The following is a 17,818-nucleotide window of genomic DNA, read 5'->3' as shown; positions in this document are numbered from 1 at the left end:
GAGTGGATGGACTGCCTTGGGGAAGAACTCCGCTTGCACCAGCCAATCTGGATCCAATCCATTTCCTTTCCATTTTCATGTTTACTTGAATGAAAACTTACTGGCATTCTGTTTGCAATTTCTTTGCCAAGGAGTAAACTTTTGACATCATGGATTTAGACCAGGCTGCGTAACTTGATATAAGAAATTATTTTTATTTGAATACTGGTTGATAGCACCCAGATAGTCTCATGAAAAATTAAACTGATTTCCAAGTGATCTAAGACAGAACAATTCTTAAGTATGTACCCAGTAACTTTGTGGTCACTGTGGCTTGTATTCAGCATTTCATCCTGATAAAGAAGTGTTCTGACACTGTTGCAGTGTTTCTGTTTTACACAACAGCCATAATAAGAAGTTTTGTAGTTGGATGGATCCAGTCACTGGTGGACATAAGCAGGCCTGGGAATTTTTGGCCGTCTTCACTGTTCTTCTGACTGAACCTTGCATCATGTTGATTTCTTTCGTGCATACACATATACCTTCTTCCCCTTACTTGTTGTGATCCCTGGCCCTAGAAGCCTAGTTATACTCATGGTCTGTGGAGGCCTCAGCTCTCCCTTTTCAGATACTGATCACCTTCTCATGCACAACATTCGGACTCTGATTTGTATTTGCAGGAATCAAGGAAAGTGTGTGGAGGGGATGGTGGAAATATTCGACATGCTACTGGCAACCTCCTCTCGCTTTCGAATGATGAATGTCCAGGGGGAAGAATTTGTGTGCCTTAAATCCATCGTCCTACTCAATTCTGGTGAGATATGCTTGTCCCCTGGGGAACTCCAGGGGCAGATTTGTTGTTGGTACTGCTTCTGTTCTGAAATGTTCAAGGTGCTGGACCATTGCAAGTCAAAGCAGCTGTGTGCATGCGTCAAAGGTCAGGAGCCACACAGCTCTCCCCTGTATGAGATTTCAGGAACTTTGGGTGCTGCCTGCACACTACCTTGGGACAGTTAGAGGCCATCATTTGGGGCACTTCTCAGCTTGGGTTGAGGGCAACTCGGCCCACTGTGCATTTTCCCACAGCCCAATGTGAGCCATATGGGAGCCCTCCAACAGTGGGGTCTGCAAACAGAGTCCAGGCTCTTTTCCAAGCAGAGAGCTAGTGTAGTAAATGGCAGAATACTAAATTGAGAAAGCAGCAGTTTTAACCAGACACATGGGGGAGGGGGGGTGGCGGGGGCAGGTTCCCAGTAAGATCAGCAGTGCAGCCAAGGTCAAAAGCCAGGGGATCAATTAAAGCTACCGATCCAAAAGTGATGTCAGTAGCAAGTATCAGTGTGGAGGCTTAGGAGCACAGTGGTCCAAACACATAGCAAGGTCAAAGAGAAAGCAGCACTCAGAAACTAATACTGAAGAACTGACATTGTTTTCTTATGCGCTGTGTCATTTGTGCGCTTCACTGCTGATCTTACTCCAGTTCTATTATGTGCTGTTTTCCCATCATTATTCTACTGTTGTTTTGGATGTTATGTTTTTAAACTGGTGTATGCCACTCAGAGAATTAGATGGCATATACTCACAGTAATCAAACAAATTAGAAATAAACAATGACTGCTTGAGCATCATACCACAGTATAAATTCTCTCTCCCCGCCCCCCCCAACATGATCGCCTTGCGCATCCTCCAGCCTGGATCCTAAGATAAGTCAACTGAATAAGGGCTACAGAAGGAATGTTCCCCCACCCAGCAGCTGACTTTCTGGTGGTCCTGGGGGTTTCCAGAAAAATTTAGATAGGACAGGGAGCATGGCTGGGGGATGAAGGAATGACCTCAAGTTCGGTAGAGGTCTTCTGGAGAGCTTTGGACAGATGAAAGAAAACAATGGGGAGGAAGAGATGGGAAGCTTACCTTCCACGACCTTCTTTCTGTTTGCTTACGTTAGAATCTGTGTCAACATTTCTGTAAAAGCAGCCTTGGCATTTGCTTCCTGCTCCATGATTTCAGCCTATGTTCCCTTTGTTGTCCAAATTCTGATCCCAGCGTTCTCCTTAATTAAGGCAATAATTGGACCATTCTATTGTCTTCCCCTGCCTGGTGCTCTCCAGATGAATTGGACAGCAACTCCCATCATTGCCAGCTAACCTGGTCAGAGGTGCTATAGCCTGGGGATGATGGAGGTCCTAGTCCAATGCATCTGCAGGGCACCAGGTTGGGGAAGGATGGTGTAGCATCTTATTTGTTTTTGTTCACTGTTTATTGTATTCTTGTTATCTTATTCTCTGTGGATTGAATCATGGAGTGAGCTGCTGTAGTCAAAGCAACAGGTGACAAATGTAATTGAGGCATCAGCATTTTGCACAGTCTCTACAGATCTTAGTAAAAGAAACCTCAATTAATTTCCACAAGATATAATGCCAAATCTAGCATTAGCTGACAACAACACACAACGTTCTTCATGAATCGTACTTTATTTTGAGAAGCACTGTAAGAGAAAGGGATGGATTGTGAATAAGTCAGCATTGCATGGAACCAGCCGATACGTGCTGAGGATGATTGGATTAAAACAACTCAGAGAAGTAGAAAGAGAGAAAAAAACATTGAATCTCTGGCTAGAATCTGAGCCCATGATCAAGGAACCTGCAAATGTAGCCAAGGGTGGCTCAGATGCCGATGCTGCTCAGAAACCTCTCCAGCAGGGGAGGCTTTTGAACTTTGAAGGAGCTATCTGTGGTGCTGAACTTCACCCCAAAATAGGCTCTCCAAGATGGAGGACCATGGATAGCTCCTATATAGTAAAAAAGAAAAGCTGCGATGGATGAGGAGACCCAGTGACTGAGAGTTGCCAGTCTCCCTTGCTTTTGGGGACACCCTTCATGTTACCACAAGAGAATGGTTTCTCTGTAGTGACTTCCCAAACTTCTTACACAAATGGTTGTGCATGAGAACAAAACACTGTCACCACCAGCAAAGAGTGTCCACAGAGATTTGTGTGATGAGCTTTGTAGTGGGGAACGGGGGCTACTTGAGTCAAACTACATGTAGTTCTGTCCTAGGCCCTGTCCCAACACTGGAAGAACGGTTTGGGAAAACAGTAGCCTTCCAGATGTTGCTAGACTCCAACTCCCATCATTCCTAACCATTGGTCATACTGATTGGGGCTGACAGGAGTTGAGCTCTGAGAACATTTGCTAGGCCACAGTTTCCATATCTAAGGTAATTCTACAGATTTCTGTTATTTTAACATTTGAATGTGCTCTCTCTCTGTGTGTGTATTAGTAAGTTGGTTGGGGACATTGCCTGGTCTCACTGGTACACAACATTTGTGGCCAGGAACACATGGCCATGTTTGCATTCTTTTAGGTATTTTAACAGTGTTCCCACAATGAGTGACACATCAAACCCAAGGTGTCTGAGTATGGTGGCCCCCCACCAGGGCCTGGCTATAGAACTCCTTTGGCCTGCCTGTCTGTGGCAAGGGGCTGGGCTGGGGGGATGTGGCAGCTCTGCTGGTGAATTGTGTCCATCTTGGCGGGTCACATTTTGTTAACTTAGCTATGTGACCCGCCAAGATGGACACAATTCAAAGTGATGCTCAAAATCCTACAAGCTAGGCTCCAGCAGTATGTGGACCGAGAACTACCAGAAGTACAGGCAGGATTTCAAAGAGGAACTAGAGATCAAATTGCCAACATACGCTGGATCATGGAGAAAGCTAGGGAGTTCCAGAAAAACATCTACTTCTGCTTCATTGACTATGCTAAAGCCTTCGATTGTGTGGATCACAACCAATTGTGGCAAGTTCTTAAAGAGATGGGAGTACCAGACCATCTTATTTGTCTCTTCAGAAACCTATATGCAGGTCAAGAAGCAACAGTGAGAACTGGGCATGGAACCACTGATTGGTTCAAAATTGAGAAAGGAGTTCAGCAAGGCTGTATACTGTCGCCCTGCCTATTTAACTTATATGCAGAGCACATCATGAGAAAGACAGTGATAGATGAATCACAAGTTGGAATTAAGATTGCTGGGACAAATATCAACAACCTCAGATATGCAGATGATACCACTCTAATGGCAGAAAGTGAAGAGGAACTAAAGAACCTCTTGATGCAGGTGAAGGAGGAGAGCGCAAAAGTTGGCTTGAAACTCAACAGTAATAAAACTAAGATCATGGCATCCAGTCCTCTCACTTCCTAGCAAATAGATGGGGAAGAAATGGAGGCAGTGACAGATTTTATTTTCCTGGGCTCCAAGATCACCACAGACAGGGACTGCAGCCAAGAAATTAAAAGACGCCTGCTCCTGGGGAGGAAAGCTATGGCAAATCTAGACAGCATGCTAAAAAGCAGAGACATCACCCTGCCAACAAAAGCGTGTATAGTCAAGGCTATGGTTTTCCCAGTTGCAATATATGGCTGTGAAAGCTGGACCATAAGGAAGGCTGAGCACCGAAGGATTGAGGCCTTTGAACTGTGGTGTTGGAGAAGACTCCTGCGAGTCCCTTGGACTGCAAGGTGATCAAACCAGTCAGAGATCAACCCTGACTGCTCTTTAGAAGGCCAGATACTGAAGATGAAACTCAAATATTTGGGCACCTAATGAGAAGAAAGGACTCACTGGAGAAGAGCCTAATGCTGGGAACAATTGGCAGCAAAAGAAGAAGGGGGGTGGCAGAGAATGAGGTGGCTGGATGCAGTCACTGAAGCACTGAAGTGTGAACTTAAGTGGACTCTGGGGGATGGTGGAGGACAGGAAGGCCTGGAGGAATGTTGTTCATGGGGTCGTGATGAGTCGGACACGACTTCGTGACTAACAACAATGGTGGGTCGCACCATGGGGCACGACTGGTATCCCTCCTCCCAGTTGTGTTTGCAGTGGCAAAGTGTAGGATGTTGACACCATTTGTGAAATTTTCCACAGATGTTAGGACAGCAGTCTGTTTCTTGCTGCAAGGGAGGCTCCAGCATTTCACAATTTCAGTAACAAAATAGTATCTACCTGTTGACCACTGTGGAGGAATGAAATTAACGCTTTTAATTATGAAACAAAGCTGTGTTTCAAAGGACAACAGCAAAGGCAAGCAGCAGACTACTCTTCAGACCTTCAGGACCTGAAGACCCTTCTTCAGACTACGCTCAGGTAGCTCTGGATTTAAGGGCTTCAGTCACAAAAGAGTTAGTCAGGCTTTGTCAGCTTGAGTGCCCAAGGGACAATTGGGCTTACAATTTACCGAAAAGGAAGGCCCAGTGAGCCCAAGAGCTTCTATTCCCTACTGAACTGCAATACTAAGGATACAATCCTATGCATGTCTATACAGGAAACAGTCTTACAATTCCCAGCATTGCCCAGCTGGACTGCTGCTTCGGGGAAAAACAACTCAGTTTACCAAGTTAAACTGAAGGTCATGATTTTCAGCATGTTTAATTGTCCTCTACAATGAGGAAAAAGATGAGTATAAACCCAGAACGTAGATGTAACTGCATTGTGAATTTGGCTATAAAACTGTATCTCATATATTGTAAAACAGTGCGACCGACTTTCATAGGAATTCTCTAAAATTGATGTCCAAGCACCACAGCTGCAAAGACTGAAACAAACTGCCAGGGCCAAAATACTGATAATCCGATAAAGGGATGAAGTGCATGTGGCAATGTGACTGTCTTATATCCAGCAATCCAAGTTTAGCTTGGTTTCTCTCTTTTTCTTTCCTCCCTCCTCCTCCTCCCCCTCCTCCCCCTCCCTCTCTCCCTCCCTCTCTGTGGTCAGGGTGAAAGATTGATTCAAACATTACATTTCAACTGAGTGAAAGCTAAGGCAGAGGGCTAGTTCCAGTTTTCCTTCCAAAATAATAAGGCAGGGTAATATTTCCTTTCAAATAAGTGGTTTTCCATACAGTGGTGAACTGGTCCATGAATGTATGGAGAGGCTACTTGGGTCTGCCTTAGGGCTGACCCTCCCAGTAGGTAGACTGACGTGGCTGGCTCTGGGCACAGACATGAGGGATGAGGAGGAGATTTGGGGTGATGGAAGACAGAGAGGCAGGTGTGACATAACCTGCCCGGTGTCCCCAAAATTACAATGCTGTCCTTGGGTTCAGCAGAAAAGCACTATCCAACCATGCATGTTGAAGCAAACATCAGTTGTCTGTCTGGTTAGGTTCCATGGATGGGATTGTGGGGAAACCATCTTGTCCTTCACATTAGGCAGGAGAAAAGTATCTTGGACCAGCCCTAACACTGTATGATGATCACTAGATACCCCACACCAAGTCCTCTTCCTGGATTGAGTTTAGACCAATAACTCTACACAGCATTTTATAGCGTTGTGGCTCAATTCTCAAGCTCTGTGTGCACTCGAAGATTACATTAAATAATCTTAAATATTTTAAGAACTGTGGATTCCCACAAAGAATCTTGATCATTGAAGTTTGGGGTGGTGCTGAGAGTGAATTACCTGTTACCTGATGCCTAAACTCTTTCCTTCCTTCAGGTAACTGCAACAACAAGAGCAGACAAGAAGCAACCTGAACTGCATTTGGGTTTCATGAGTTTCTTTTAGGGGTTCATTTTTCCTTGGCTTAATTCTACTTACTGATAAGTATCAGAACACTCTCTGTCTCACTCTGCATATATATAAAAACATTGGTACATAGCCCCATAGGGCTCGCTCATATATATATGCACACACAAACACCCAACTATAATTTCTTGGAAAGTAGAAATTATGGTTAATTTAGTTAGCTGTGCAAACCTCCATGGAGAAGTACATGTCAGTGGGATTTATCCTCAGGGAAGTGCGTTATAGAATTATGGCCTAAGTCTTTAGTGTGGATACACCCCTCAGTGCACAAAGACTGCATACTGGAATCCTGATGCAGATGTTGTCTTGCGTCTTCTCCCACAGGTGTCTACACCTTTCTTTCCAGCACATTAAAATCACTGGAAGAAAAAGAGCACATCCATCGTGTTCTAGATAAAATCACCGATACTTTGATACATTTGATGGCCAAATCGGGTCTCAATTTGCAGCAGCAGCACAGGCGATTGGCTCAGCTCCTTCTCATCCTTTCCCACATCAGGCACATGAGGTGAGCAAATACAGAGTTGGCTTTTTGACACTACTCAGCCTTTAAAATACATTTGAAATAGCAACAATAACAAAGGACAAAGAAGTAAACCAATTGAAAGAACATAAGAATAGAAGAAAAGCCAAGTGGGATCAGAGCAATCGTCCATCCCCGCCAGCATTCGGTTCACACCATGGGAAACCAGCTGCCCATTGGATCGCTCAAGCAGGATGCAGAGACGAGTTCTTCATGCCCAGCCTCCTCCACAACCGGCATTGCCTCAGATAGCAGAAGGAAGCGCATAGCCTACACAAAGGGTCTAGTAGCCGTTGATCGCCTCCTCCCCCATGAATGTGTCCAGTTCCCTTTTAAAACCATCCAGATTGGTGGCCATCACTATTTCCTAGGTTAGTGAATTCCATAATTTTGTGCTGTGTGCAGAAGTATCCGTCCTAAATCCCCCACTAATCAGCTTCAGGAGATGATCCTGAGTTCTAGCATTGTGGCTTCTGCCACACCATGAATGATTTTGATTGCCTCCTCACGTCTCCTCTTACTCTTTTTTCCTAAGCTCAACAATCCCAGTTGTAGGCATTCTTCATAGGGGAGTTGCTTGAAACCCTTGATCATTTATGCTGCCCTTCTCTGCACTTTAAAATATATAATTGTTGATGAGGATGATAACTGCACTACACTGCACAAGTTAATGCAAGCACTATATGATGGAGAATTCATAATATACTCTGCTTCATTGATTGTTCAAATTAGAGTTGACAATCCAGGACAGGTTTTCAAGAAAAATGTCTGAGATCCCCAGTGACACAGTCATCTAATAACAACATCCACTTGTGCTTCAAAACTGCGGAAATAAGAATTTCTTTGGCCATTCACAAAATTTATATGGGATTGTTTGCATTTGCTTTGGAGTGTGCAATGGGAAAATTTTTTTGCTTCCATTTTTAAAGCCATATTCATTTTTCAATAGAACCAGTTCAGTTGCATTTGTTCCTTCGCATTCACTTTGTTTTATTGTCTCACTAAAAAAACAAGATATGTAGCTTGGAAGTTCCCCTGGATCTGGCATTTCCCAGGGAGGTGCGGGTCGCATCAGGCACTAGAACTACTTCTTCCTAGCTTTAGCTGGTTCGCCAGCTGCAGCCCTATATAGAGAAATCTGATTCTCCTTTAATAATGCACTCTTTGATTATCTCTTACTCTGATACATATTAATTCCCGTGATTGCCTTTGGAGACAACCCAGAAACTACAACTGGCACAGAATGCAGGAGTTAGAACACCTCTGGAAATGAGTCATTATGACTATGCTACACCTATGCTTTACCAGTTACATTGGCAACCTCTTAGTTTCCAGATCCAATATGATGTGCTAGCACTATCCTAAGCAGTTTAGGACCTGGCTATCTGAAGAACTACCTGCAATCTGATGAGATTGACGAGTAAGATGGCCAAGTACTACAGGGCCCTTTTTGCAGTGTCCTTTTGCTGACTGCTAGGAGGATTCTAATGTTCTATTTATTTATCCATCCATTAATCCCAATCTGCATTTGGTTACTTTTACTGTATTGTACTTTTAACTTAAGTTTCATCTGCTGTTGCTTTCTTATTTGATATTTTAATGATATGGGTATTGAATTGTTGTATGGTTTGCCTATTCATTTTTTATTTCCAAGTATGTTCTACTCTGTTTTGTCAATTCTGGATGGCAGCCTAGAAATCTAGATAACAGTAATGACAACAGGAAGAGAAATAGTACTGATGCTTTAAGATATAGGAAGGGCTGTGAGGAAATAGCTGGGCTCTGTGATCATGTCAAGAATCCCTGTTACAATGCCAAGTATTTAGGATCACCGGAGCCTTATTTGAAGTCGATCATTAGTCCCTCTAGCTCAGCACTGTTGAAACTAACTGGCAGGAGCAGGCAGGAGACTTCCTGGCCTCACCTGGAGATGATGAGCTGGGATGTTTGACGAGACGATGTGTTCTGTTCCCTTCTGAGTGCTTATAGTTCATACCTGACTAGCACTGTGATTATCCAGAAACAAAACACCTCTTACAACAGCAAAAAGACCAGAAAAAATGTTGGACTATCTATTAATGTTTGGATTATCTCTCTATAAGTACCTCAAAGGCTGTCACAAAGAGGAAGGTCAAGATCTCTTCTTGCTGATACGAGAGTGTAGGACATGAAATAATCAATTCAAGTTGCGACAACCCAGGTTCAGGCTGGACATCAGGAACAGCTTCCTCGCTGTCAGAGCAATACAACAGTGGAACCAGCTGCCTAGAGAGGTGGTGGGCTCTCCCACACTGGAGACATTCAAAAAGAAGCTGGACAGCCATCTGAGTGGGATGGTGTAATGTGATGTCCTGCAACAGCAGGGGGTTGGACTTGATGACCTTCATGACCCCTTTCAACTCTACTATTCTGTGATTAAATCCAGGAAATGATAACTTTTCCATGACAGAAATGTATAACTTCTGCATAGGCCTTAAAGTACCTTGTAGGGACATCTTAAAACATGTTGGTTCCTGAGGCAACCCTTCACCCCATCCATTGATAAACCCTATATATGGCAAAATCATTATTCTATAGCACCATCATTATTACTGGACAACCTGCAGCTGTTTGCAATAAATGCCTTCTGAAGTGGGCAGTTTCACCTTGACTAGCAGTAGAACTATAGCTGGAAGATTGGTCTTGCTGTATTAACAGTATCTCATTTTATTTTTATGGGAATCTACAGCAATAAGGGAATGGAGCACCTCTACAACATGAAGTGCAAGAATGTGGTTCCACTTTACGATCTGTTGCTGGAAATGCTCGATGCTCACCGCTTGCATGCCCCTACAGCGAAGGATATGCCCCAGGGTGAAGGAGAGCCCGTGAACCAGCTGGCACCAGCATCCACTTCAATGCATTCCTTACCACCTTGCTATGTGAACAAACAGGAAGATGAAAATGAGCAGGAAGCAATGTGAGAATTTCCATTTCGAACAGCCTACAGGTTTCTGAGAATCCCATCAGATAACTATCTACTTCAGGCTTAGCTGAACTGGTACCATGTGTAAACACTCCAATATTCACCAGTCACAATGAATCCCAAAATATTGATTGCTGAAATTGTTATGGGAAGGACGTTGATAATTTTGAACATAATAGGGGAATTCAGAAACAGCCTTCTGTTTTTTGCGTTAAACGTAAAACAAACATGAGGATTCCTGTAGTCTCTTTGACGGCATCAGACTGATAAATTGGGTGAGCTTTCTTTTTGAAATCAATTGGGCAAAAGATCCCAGCTGAGTTTGAGTAGGTGATGTTTACATGTAATGTTTATTTGTTACTTGGTCAATACAGGAATTTTACTTCCCGCACACTAAAACAATGAAGAACGTAGATTTTGTTAGACCGCTTCAAATTGCAAGGGAGGAAAATAATGGATTTAGAATCTTTTGAGACTTTTAATTTCAGGGATATAATCAATATACAGCTAGATGGAGTTTATGCTCTCAAACATTTTAGACTGCTCAAACGGTTATCTTCATCAAAGCACCCCTCCGTTAATTTACTGGGGACTGACACTGAGGTGTTTGGTAGGTACAGTGGCACCCCAGTGAGTTTGGCGTTGAGATTGAGCAGGTGGGATTACTCTCACCAAAGACATTCCTAGCACCTACAAAGAAAGTCCAATATGCAGGCCTGCTAAACGTAGCAAGGTGAACCAAATTTCTGGTATAAAATAATATCTTTTTTTATAGTGGTCAAGCAGTCACCTCTGAAAAGGCAGTTACAGGAGGCATTTGCCACCGATTCAGATTTAGCACACAGCAGTTAATTGCTCTGAACACCTTGGGCAGAAAGTCATATTATAGAGATGATCCACTTCACAGGTTACCTGATATGGTATGTATGAACTGGCCAAATATGAGTGATCTTATGAGACAGCCCATCTGTGCTGTCAGCCCCCAGGAAGGTACCACCTTGTAATGGAAACTTTCAACAGGCTGTGCTCCTCCTGCTTGGTTTTGCATTTCGTACAGCAGCTGATCAGCAAGTGGGATGAATCCATACTGGAGCGGCGTCTAACTCTTGGGGCAGCAAATGAATGTGGTCTCATCCCACCTGGTGGGGTAGCTGGTCTCCCGTTGCCTTCCAGAGTGTAATTTACACCTACATGTGAACTACACCCAGGCCTTCTAGGACATTGTCAAAAGCTGACAAGATCTAGTCCAAAATGTCCCCACATTTCAGCCTCCTGACTTTGACAGTTCTCTTTCTTTAAATAAAAATTTGCCTAAGGAAATTATCCATGAGGATAATTTTGTGCTACTTTTATACCCCGAAGAGGCTCTAAGCAAAGGCACAAAGGGAGGTTAACAGCAAGTCTCTTTTAAATGCCAAGAGATGAAGCTAAACCCTTGAGAAACAGAATGAAAATCCATCAAGGGAAAGCTTTTTTATTCTGGCTTCAAGTTTGTAGGTCAAACTCTTTTTATGCAGATTATAGGTCAATAGGCCAAATGTTGTGATGTAGATAATATTCTCATGCAAGCTTCAGAAAAGATTAAGTCTTAAATTGTCTGGACTAGCTGCAACCTGAAAACCATAAAACCATCACCATTTTATGCTGATTCAAGCCCCCTGAGGGAAATATTCCGGTAAACAAAAGGGCCTTTTCATATTTCATATGTCTGGGGTCAAAAATAACCCCTTTTATAGCACGTGCTAGGTTTGATATTGACATTGGAGTTAAAAAGGTTGTATTCTGACCATTATTTTCTTTCCCAAAAAAGTAGGTCTGTTCATTGCAATCAATACTGAACACCAGACTGAAAATAATCTAGGCCTCTTAGGTCACATTTAGGCAACACAAGCAAATCCTTGAGTTTCTAATGGATGATCCTCAACATACAAGTATACCAGTTAGTTCTGCATTGAAAAGTTATTAGTGAGTGGGAAAAATTGTGAGTAAAGGATTATTTGTGTGGCACAGCAGCATACGGCACCTTCTGCCGTGTTTCCCATGCACATACTGACCCCAACCAAAGGGACAAGCACGTATGTGGGGACAGGATGAGCCTAAATCTGCAGGGGGTCATCGCAAGCTGCTTTTGCCGTATCATTTCTGCTCCCAGCCCACCTCAAATCTGTAGCAAGCATTAAAGCCCTAATCCTGTGAATACATTTTATCTTGTCTTAAAGTGACAGTGCTCTTACCAATGTCTCTATCTTGAGCGTCAGTTCTAGGGGCCTTGCTTTTTAGTAACACAATTAAATATTTGCCTCTGTGCATTCAACATGTAGAACAAAACAAAAATGGTTCTCATCTGAAAATTCCCCCAAATTACTGGGGACTATAAAGTGCCTTGTCAAAAACTGACACATTATTAAATCTAAGTGCTCATATTATAGCTTATTTCTATGCTGTTGGTACAATCATATATTGCATTGCATGATGTATAAACAGGACGTCAAAATGTGTGTGGAGCCATATTAAAACAAGACATAAAAGTTGCCCATTTTCATCCCAATGCTTATAAGACGGGCTCCAATCCTATACATACTTTCCTGGGGGTAAACCCCACCGAATCCAATGGGACTTATTACTGAGTAGCCATGTAAAGCATTGCATTATAATAAATGTAATTTAGGCTGCAGTGATGCACAGAAGCCACAGAACTTGGAAGGCGACTTCGATCCAATGCATGGAGCAAAGGGTGGCGGTGGGGAGAGTGTCCCTGCTGCAGCCATGCCTTATGTCATGCATCCTATCTAGGTGGACATTTTCAACCCCCTGGACTGAGTGCTGAGGACTGGGAGAAAAGGGGGCTGGGGCATGGATAGGGACTGGCATAAGCCAGCAACCTAGTCTCCTCCACTTCCTGTCCTCCCGGATGCTCCTTTCCTGCCTCTCCAAGGCTTAGTTGTGTCCTTGGGGATCAGCTGGAGTAGTTCTTTCCACACTGCCTGTGAGAGGGGTGGGGCAGAGCCTCGAACCTGATGCCTGAGCTCCGAGGACTTCGGAGCAGGAGCAAAACTACCCCTATGTCCACACACCCTGACATTATAAGGAGGCCATAGTTTCCTTATAGTGTCCAAAGACAAAGAGTCTTTGTCTCTTCATCGGACATTGCATTATTTCAATGTTCCTATAAATTTAATTGCCCATTAAATTTTAAGGAACATTAAATTTTGTGTATTACTATTTCAGTCCACTGGCTCCTTTTGGGCAGAGGTTTAACATGTGAACAGAGTCTCCGTGCCTGCAAGAACTTCTTCATTCACGTCAACAGAAAGGACGTTTTCATCCAGCATCTTGGGGCTTTCTCTTCATTAAAACAAATGTTCAGATGCAAGAGTTCTGGGAGTGCATGGAGAACAAACATGCCAAATGCTCAGCTGGATTTCCCAAGCAGAATCCACCTTTGATGACGCTAGATAAATGGCCTCTTCTTTGGTTTTACCAGACAATAGTCACTTGTACTTAAAGCGATGACTTAAAGAGATGCCAACTAAGGCTACAATTATATGCACACAGGTGGGAGTAAGGTTCTTTGAGCTCATCACAGGACTTTTCTGTAACCTTGATAATTGCTAAACACATTGATTTTGATAAATACCTATAGAAATAATTGCTTTGGTTTGGAAAGTAAGCAGACAAAAGCAAGGCAAGCAAGGGCGCTGGGTTGGGGAAAGAACCATTTGCTACAAGAATGTGTGGTTTACTATAATTAAATTTGTGGCAGGTCCTCTCGGGTGACTTGGAGGAGAAGTGTGTGTGTGTGTGTGTGTGTGTGTGTGTGTGTGTGGTGTTAAATTTAAGGAAACTATATAATTCTTATTGTTACTTTGCTGAAAGCATTGTTTATCATTATTATTGAAAGCACCTTAAATAATGCAATGTGTGTGTTTGCATGTGCTAATACATACTTGCAGAACTCACCTATCAGACAATTGAATGTAACTGCTCTGTTAACCCAGACAATAGATTAAAGGTGGAATCCTATGCAGGTTGAGGCAGAAAAAAGGCCTACAATTCCCACACTGTCCATACTTGCAGAAGATTGCACCCTAAAATCCAAAAAAACACAAAAACACCCCTTCTCTCATATGCAATCATTTGTGTCTATTATTATAGATGGTTAGAAATCACAATTTCATACCAGTTTCAAATTAACAATAGTCAAGGCAGGACTAACTCAGCCAAGTATTGAACCTGATGAGGAAACAATCCTTTAATGCAAGAAGGACCTTCAAGGCAGCTAATTATGCTTTTTACCAAAATCCTAATACTGATGGCTCTGAAAGCGATTTCAGTGGGGCTCATTGACTGAGTTTACAAATATATATACACACATATATATATATCTTTACATTTTAAAACCAAACCACCCTAGAGATATAGGAAATGGGATATTACTATATGCCAAGTCATAACAGTTCTGATTACTAGTCGTATCTAATGTTAATTAAGAGGCTCTGTGAAGAATACAGTGTGGGGGATTTTATTTTTTTACGGTGGTAAATTTTTCTCTTTTTGGTAAGGGCAATTTTTCTAACTGACTATGAAAGCCATTTTGTACTTAGTGACATTGTGGAATCTCACTCAGGAAAGCTGCCTCTTGCAGACAATCACCTGACCCAGTGGTGCGACTCAGCATGGGCTGTGGGGCACACGACGGCGGCCCTGCAGTCCGGGGGGCTCCCCATGAACCCTTGGACCGCACCTGCAGCACCTTCTTCTGCCTTGCACTGCCACAGGAAAGTGCTCCCGGGGCGGTGCAGGTGGCCAGCAAGTCACGCCATTGCCTAGTCCCCTGCCACACGCAAGCAGCCCATCCCAGTGCCTTCGGGCGTGTCCTGCTCAAGGGCATTATGGTTGGGCCACGTTGCTTCTAGAGACATGGCGTACAAAGATATTTCAATTTCATGTGGCCAGGGCTGCCTGCCACCACCACTTAATCCTGCCACCAGGATTAAGAAGAAAAGGAAGGGCATGTGGGGATGGGGAGCGGGCACCAGGAAAGCACCTTGCCCGGGCTTGCCTCTTATCTGGGGAGCCTCTGCCTTCATTCAGTGATCCTCTTCAGGGTGGTAGAGAAATGTGCTTCTGCACATGCCGGGCAACCCACAGCCCTCCAGTAACACATTCACTGCTGTGTGGAGGAACCTGCACGAGGCAATGCTGCACAACAGTATGATTGTGTTTTGCCAGCACAGAACAGGCGCAGTTCAATGACCTGTGACCAACCTACCAAGTCGAAGTTGCACCTGCATGTCTTGCATGCCTAAGTGCAGGTGGAGATGCAGACCAACATTTTCCGTGCAGTATCCTTCACATTCAGCAGCACTCTTCTGTCTATGGGTATCTCTGGAATGCGCTAAATGAGGAAGAGCAACATGTGCATCTGGTGCTGCTGTGTATGATGACCTTTGATTAATTGATCACAGTTGATTAAGGGATACAGAGCTTTTCATTTCAAAACATTTGAGGCAAGAAGTGCTCTATTTTTGCATTATGAAGATACTCTCTCAGTCTAGAGTTTTATCTTCCACTAACTTTTCGCTAGCATGCTGTGTGGAGAAACAATGCAAACAATCTCATTTCCTTTGATTATGAATATCGTGCGATCCAAGAAGTTTTCTTTGTGCGTGATAAAAAAGTGGACCCAAACGGAATAGAATGGGCCCCAACTTACAGAACCTACGCACGAAAGGCGCTTGTAAGACCTCTTCTTGCTGTCGGTTTAGAACATTTGTGACAGTTGCCAAACACCATGAGACTTTTTGGACACACTCAGACTTCAGTGGCCTCAAAAAGTGGCAGTCTTATGCACCCCCTAATTCTCCTCCATCCTGCAGGGCTCACCACAGGTGGAGGGGATTTGCAGATATAATCATGGATCCAATCTTGCCCTGTTGCAAATCAGCTATGTCCTGATCCAGTTTTAATCTGTCTTGCACTACTATGAATAGCCATGGATGAGGGGGGGGGCACACCTGCCCCATTCACAAGGAGACACATCTAAGCAGTTCGATAGGGTCTAGATAAGCATTGAGGTCTACACCTTCCTTCATGTCGGTCGTTCACGTGGAATCCTGCTTCTGCGCTCTGCTCTCTCCTGCTGGATCTTGGTGCTAGTGTTTGCCATACATTTTGGTGTGAACCTGAGCCCTCACTTTATGTATGTGTTCTTTATGCTACTACTTTCAGTGCCAAGCTAGAAGCCAATGTTTAAGTTAGCAGGGTTTTCCAGATGTGAGCACTCAAGATATTTTCTGCAGAATCGGTCATATCAATCGGTCGCTCTGCATTGAAGCCAGCTGTCCCGAAAGCTCTTTTCCACTGTGTCGTGGCTTTGTGAAGTGAGTCTTCAGACCCGAAGTGAGCACTGTCGGGACCTGGTCGTAACTTGGTGTCTTTCAGCTGTCCGTCCTAACTCGTAGAATGTTGTTGGAGTGGAATTGTGACATAAACATTGGGGTACCAAAATAAAACATCCTTTTACACAAAGAGCCTTTTCTTTATAGCTGTACTCTCTCATTTTAATTCAAATATGGATGTATTTTTGTCCTGAATGTTGTTCTGTTTGTGATCATTGCCTGTTGAAGGGCACTACGATTTTGCACTGTCCTAAAGAGATTTTTGTAACTAATCTAACTTTGTTTTTGCATTCAGATGTGCCTAAACAAATGCTGCCATGCTGCAAAAGTGTCTCTGGTAGGAATGCTGTCCTGCTGTGCACCTTAAAATAAATAAATAAATAAATGACATGTGGCGCACTCAATTTTCTTGAAGTGCTCATCTGACAGTAAAAGGATGCTAGTCCGATCGTAAACTCAACAAGCCACTTTATACCACCTTATTGTGTATATATATCTTTTTTAAAAAATGAAGCTTTTGTGTACTTCATCACCCTTTCATTGTAAAGCTTTTCCTTCATTAAGAGGTTCATGTGCCATAATGTATTTGTTGAATTATACTGCTTTTGCTGATGCCTATAATTGTACAATTGATGTCTCTGTTTTGGTAGGGTATTACTTTGTTGAATGAAAGAAAAGGAGAAAAATCCTTTTTATTGCACCTTCAAAACAATGTTACAGTTTTAGAAGAAATACTAAATCAGCAGGATATTTGATCTGTCCAAAATTTCTTAGCTTTGATGTCAAAATAAACAATGAACAACAAGCAGGTTCTCCTGGGTGTTTGTTAATGCTGGTGTAAAGCATATTGTCTCAGGCACAGTTAGTAACATTTACTCTCATTCAGCATTAGCAAAAGGCCTTTGTTTTTCTTTGAGTAAGACTCTCCAGAGATGCAGAAGAATAGGCAAAATTTATAGTGAGTAAATGAAAGTTTCACAAGGGTTTTAACCTTCAGCCGTGGCAATGGAAAACAACACTTTGTAATTGAAATCATTTCTGTAAAAGCAGGTTTATCTCATATGCAACCTTGACCTAGCCATGCCATGTCACAGTGCCCTTTCACATCATTTGGGGGGTGGGGGCGGGTACACATCACAGCAATGAGTCACAGTAGGTTACCCTGGTTGGTTCCATGCTCATTTACGAACCTGCGATAGCTCCGGAAATTGTCATCATTTCTGCTTGTTGGGATGCTTTTGCTCAGACCCAGGGTCCTTTCCACCGTAATCCAGGGTGCCTTGGCAAGGAATTCACTGCCCAAGAGCCCTTCCTTCCAAGCAACTTATTAATAATTGCGTGCATAGGGTGTTTTTTCCTTCTTATTCT

At 43.2% G+C, this 17,818-nt stretch overlaps 1 protein-coding gene across 4 annotated transcripts in view; it reads left to right on the top strand.

The window, feature by feature from the left end:
• Positions 1-14,683, top strand: part of ESR1 (estrogen receptor 1) — a 200,651-nt gene extending 185,968 nt beyond the window's left edge. For 3 of the 4 annotated variants that reach the window (XM_044422667.1, XM_044422677.1, XM_044422657.1), the window contains 3 exons: positions 660-793; positions 6,886-7,069; positions 9,813-14,683. In XM_044422667.1, coding sequence (XP_044278602.1) covers positions 660-793; positions 6,886-7,069; positions 9,813-10,047 — 553 coding nt within the window. In that variant the 3' untranslated portion in view covers positions 10,048-14,683. Of the gene's footprint in view, positions 1-659; positions 794-6,885; positions 7,477-9,812 lie in introns of those variants that run through there. The other variant, XM_044422685.1, reaches the window with a different exon arrangement.
• The last annotated feature ends 3,135 nt before the right edge of the window (positions 14,684-17,818 follow it).

This window comes from Varanus komodoensis, unplaced genomic scaffold (assembly GCF_004798865.1).
Source record: "Varanus komodoensis strain SLA01 unplaced genomic scaffold, ASM479886v1 scaffold1, whole genome shotgun sequence".
NCBI classification, from domain to species: Eukaryota; Metazoa; Chordata; class Lepidosauria; order Squamata; family Varanidae; genus Varanus; species Varanus komodoensis.
Note: the sequence above shows the minus strand (reverse complement) of the source record. Positions and strands in the feature narration are given on the sequence as shown.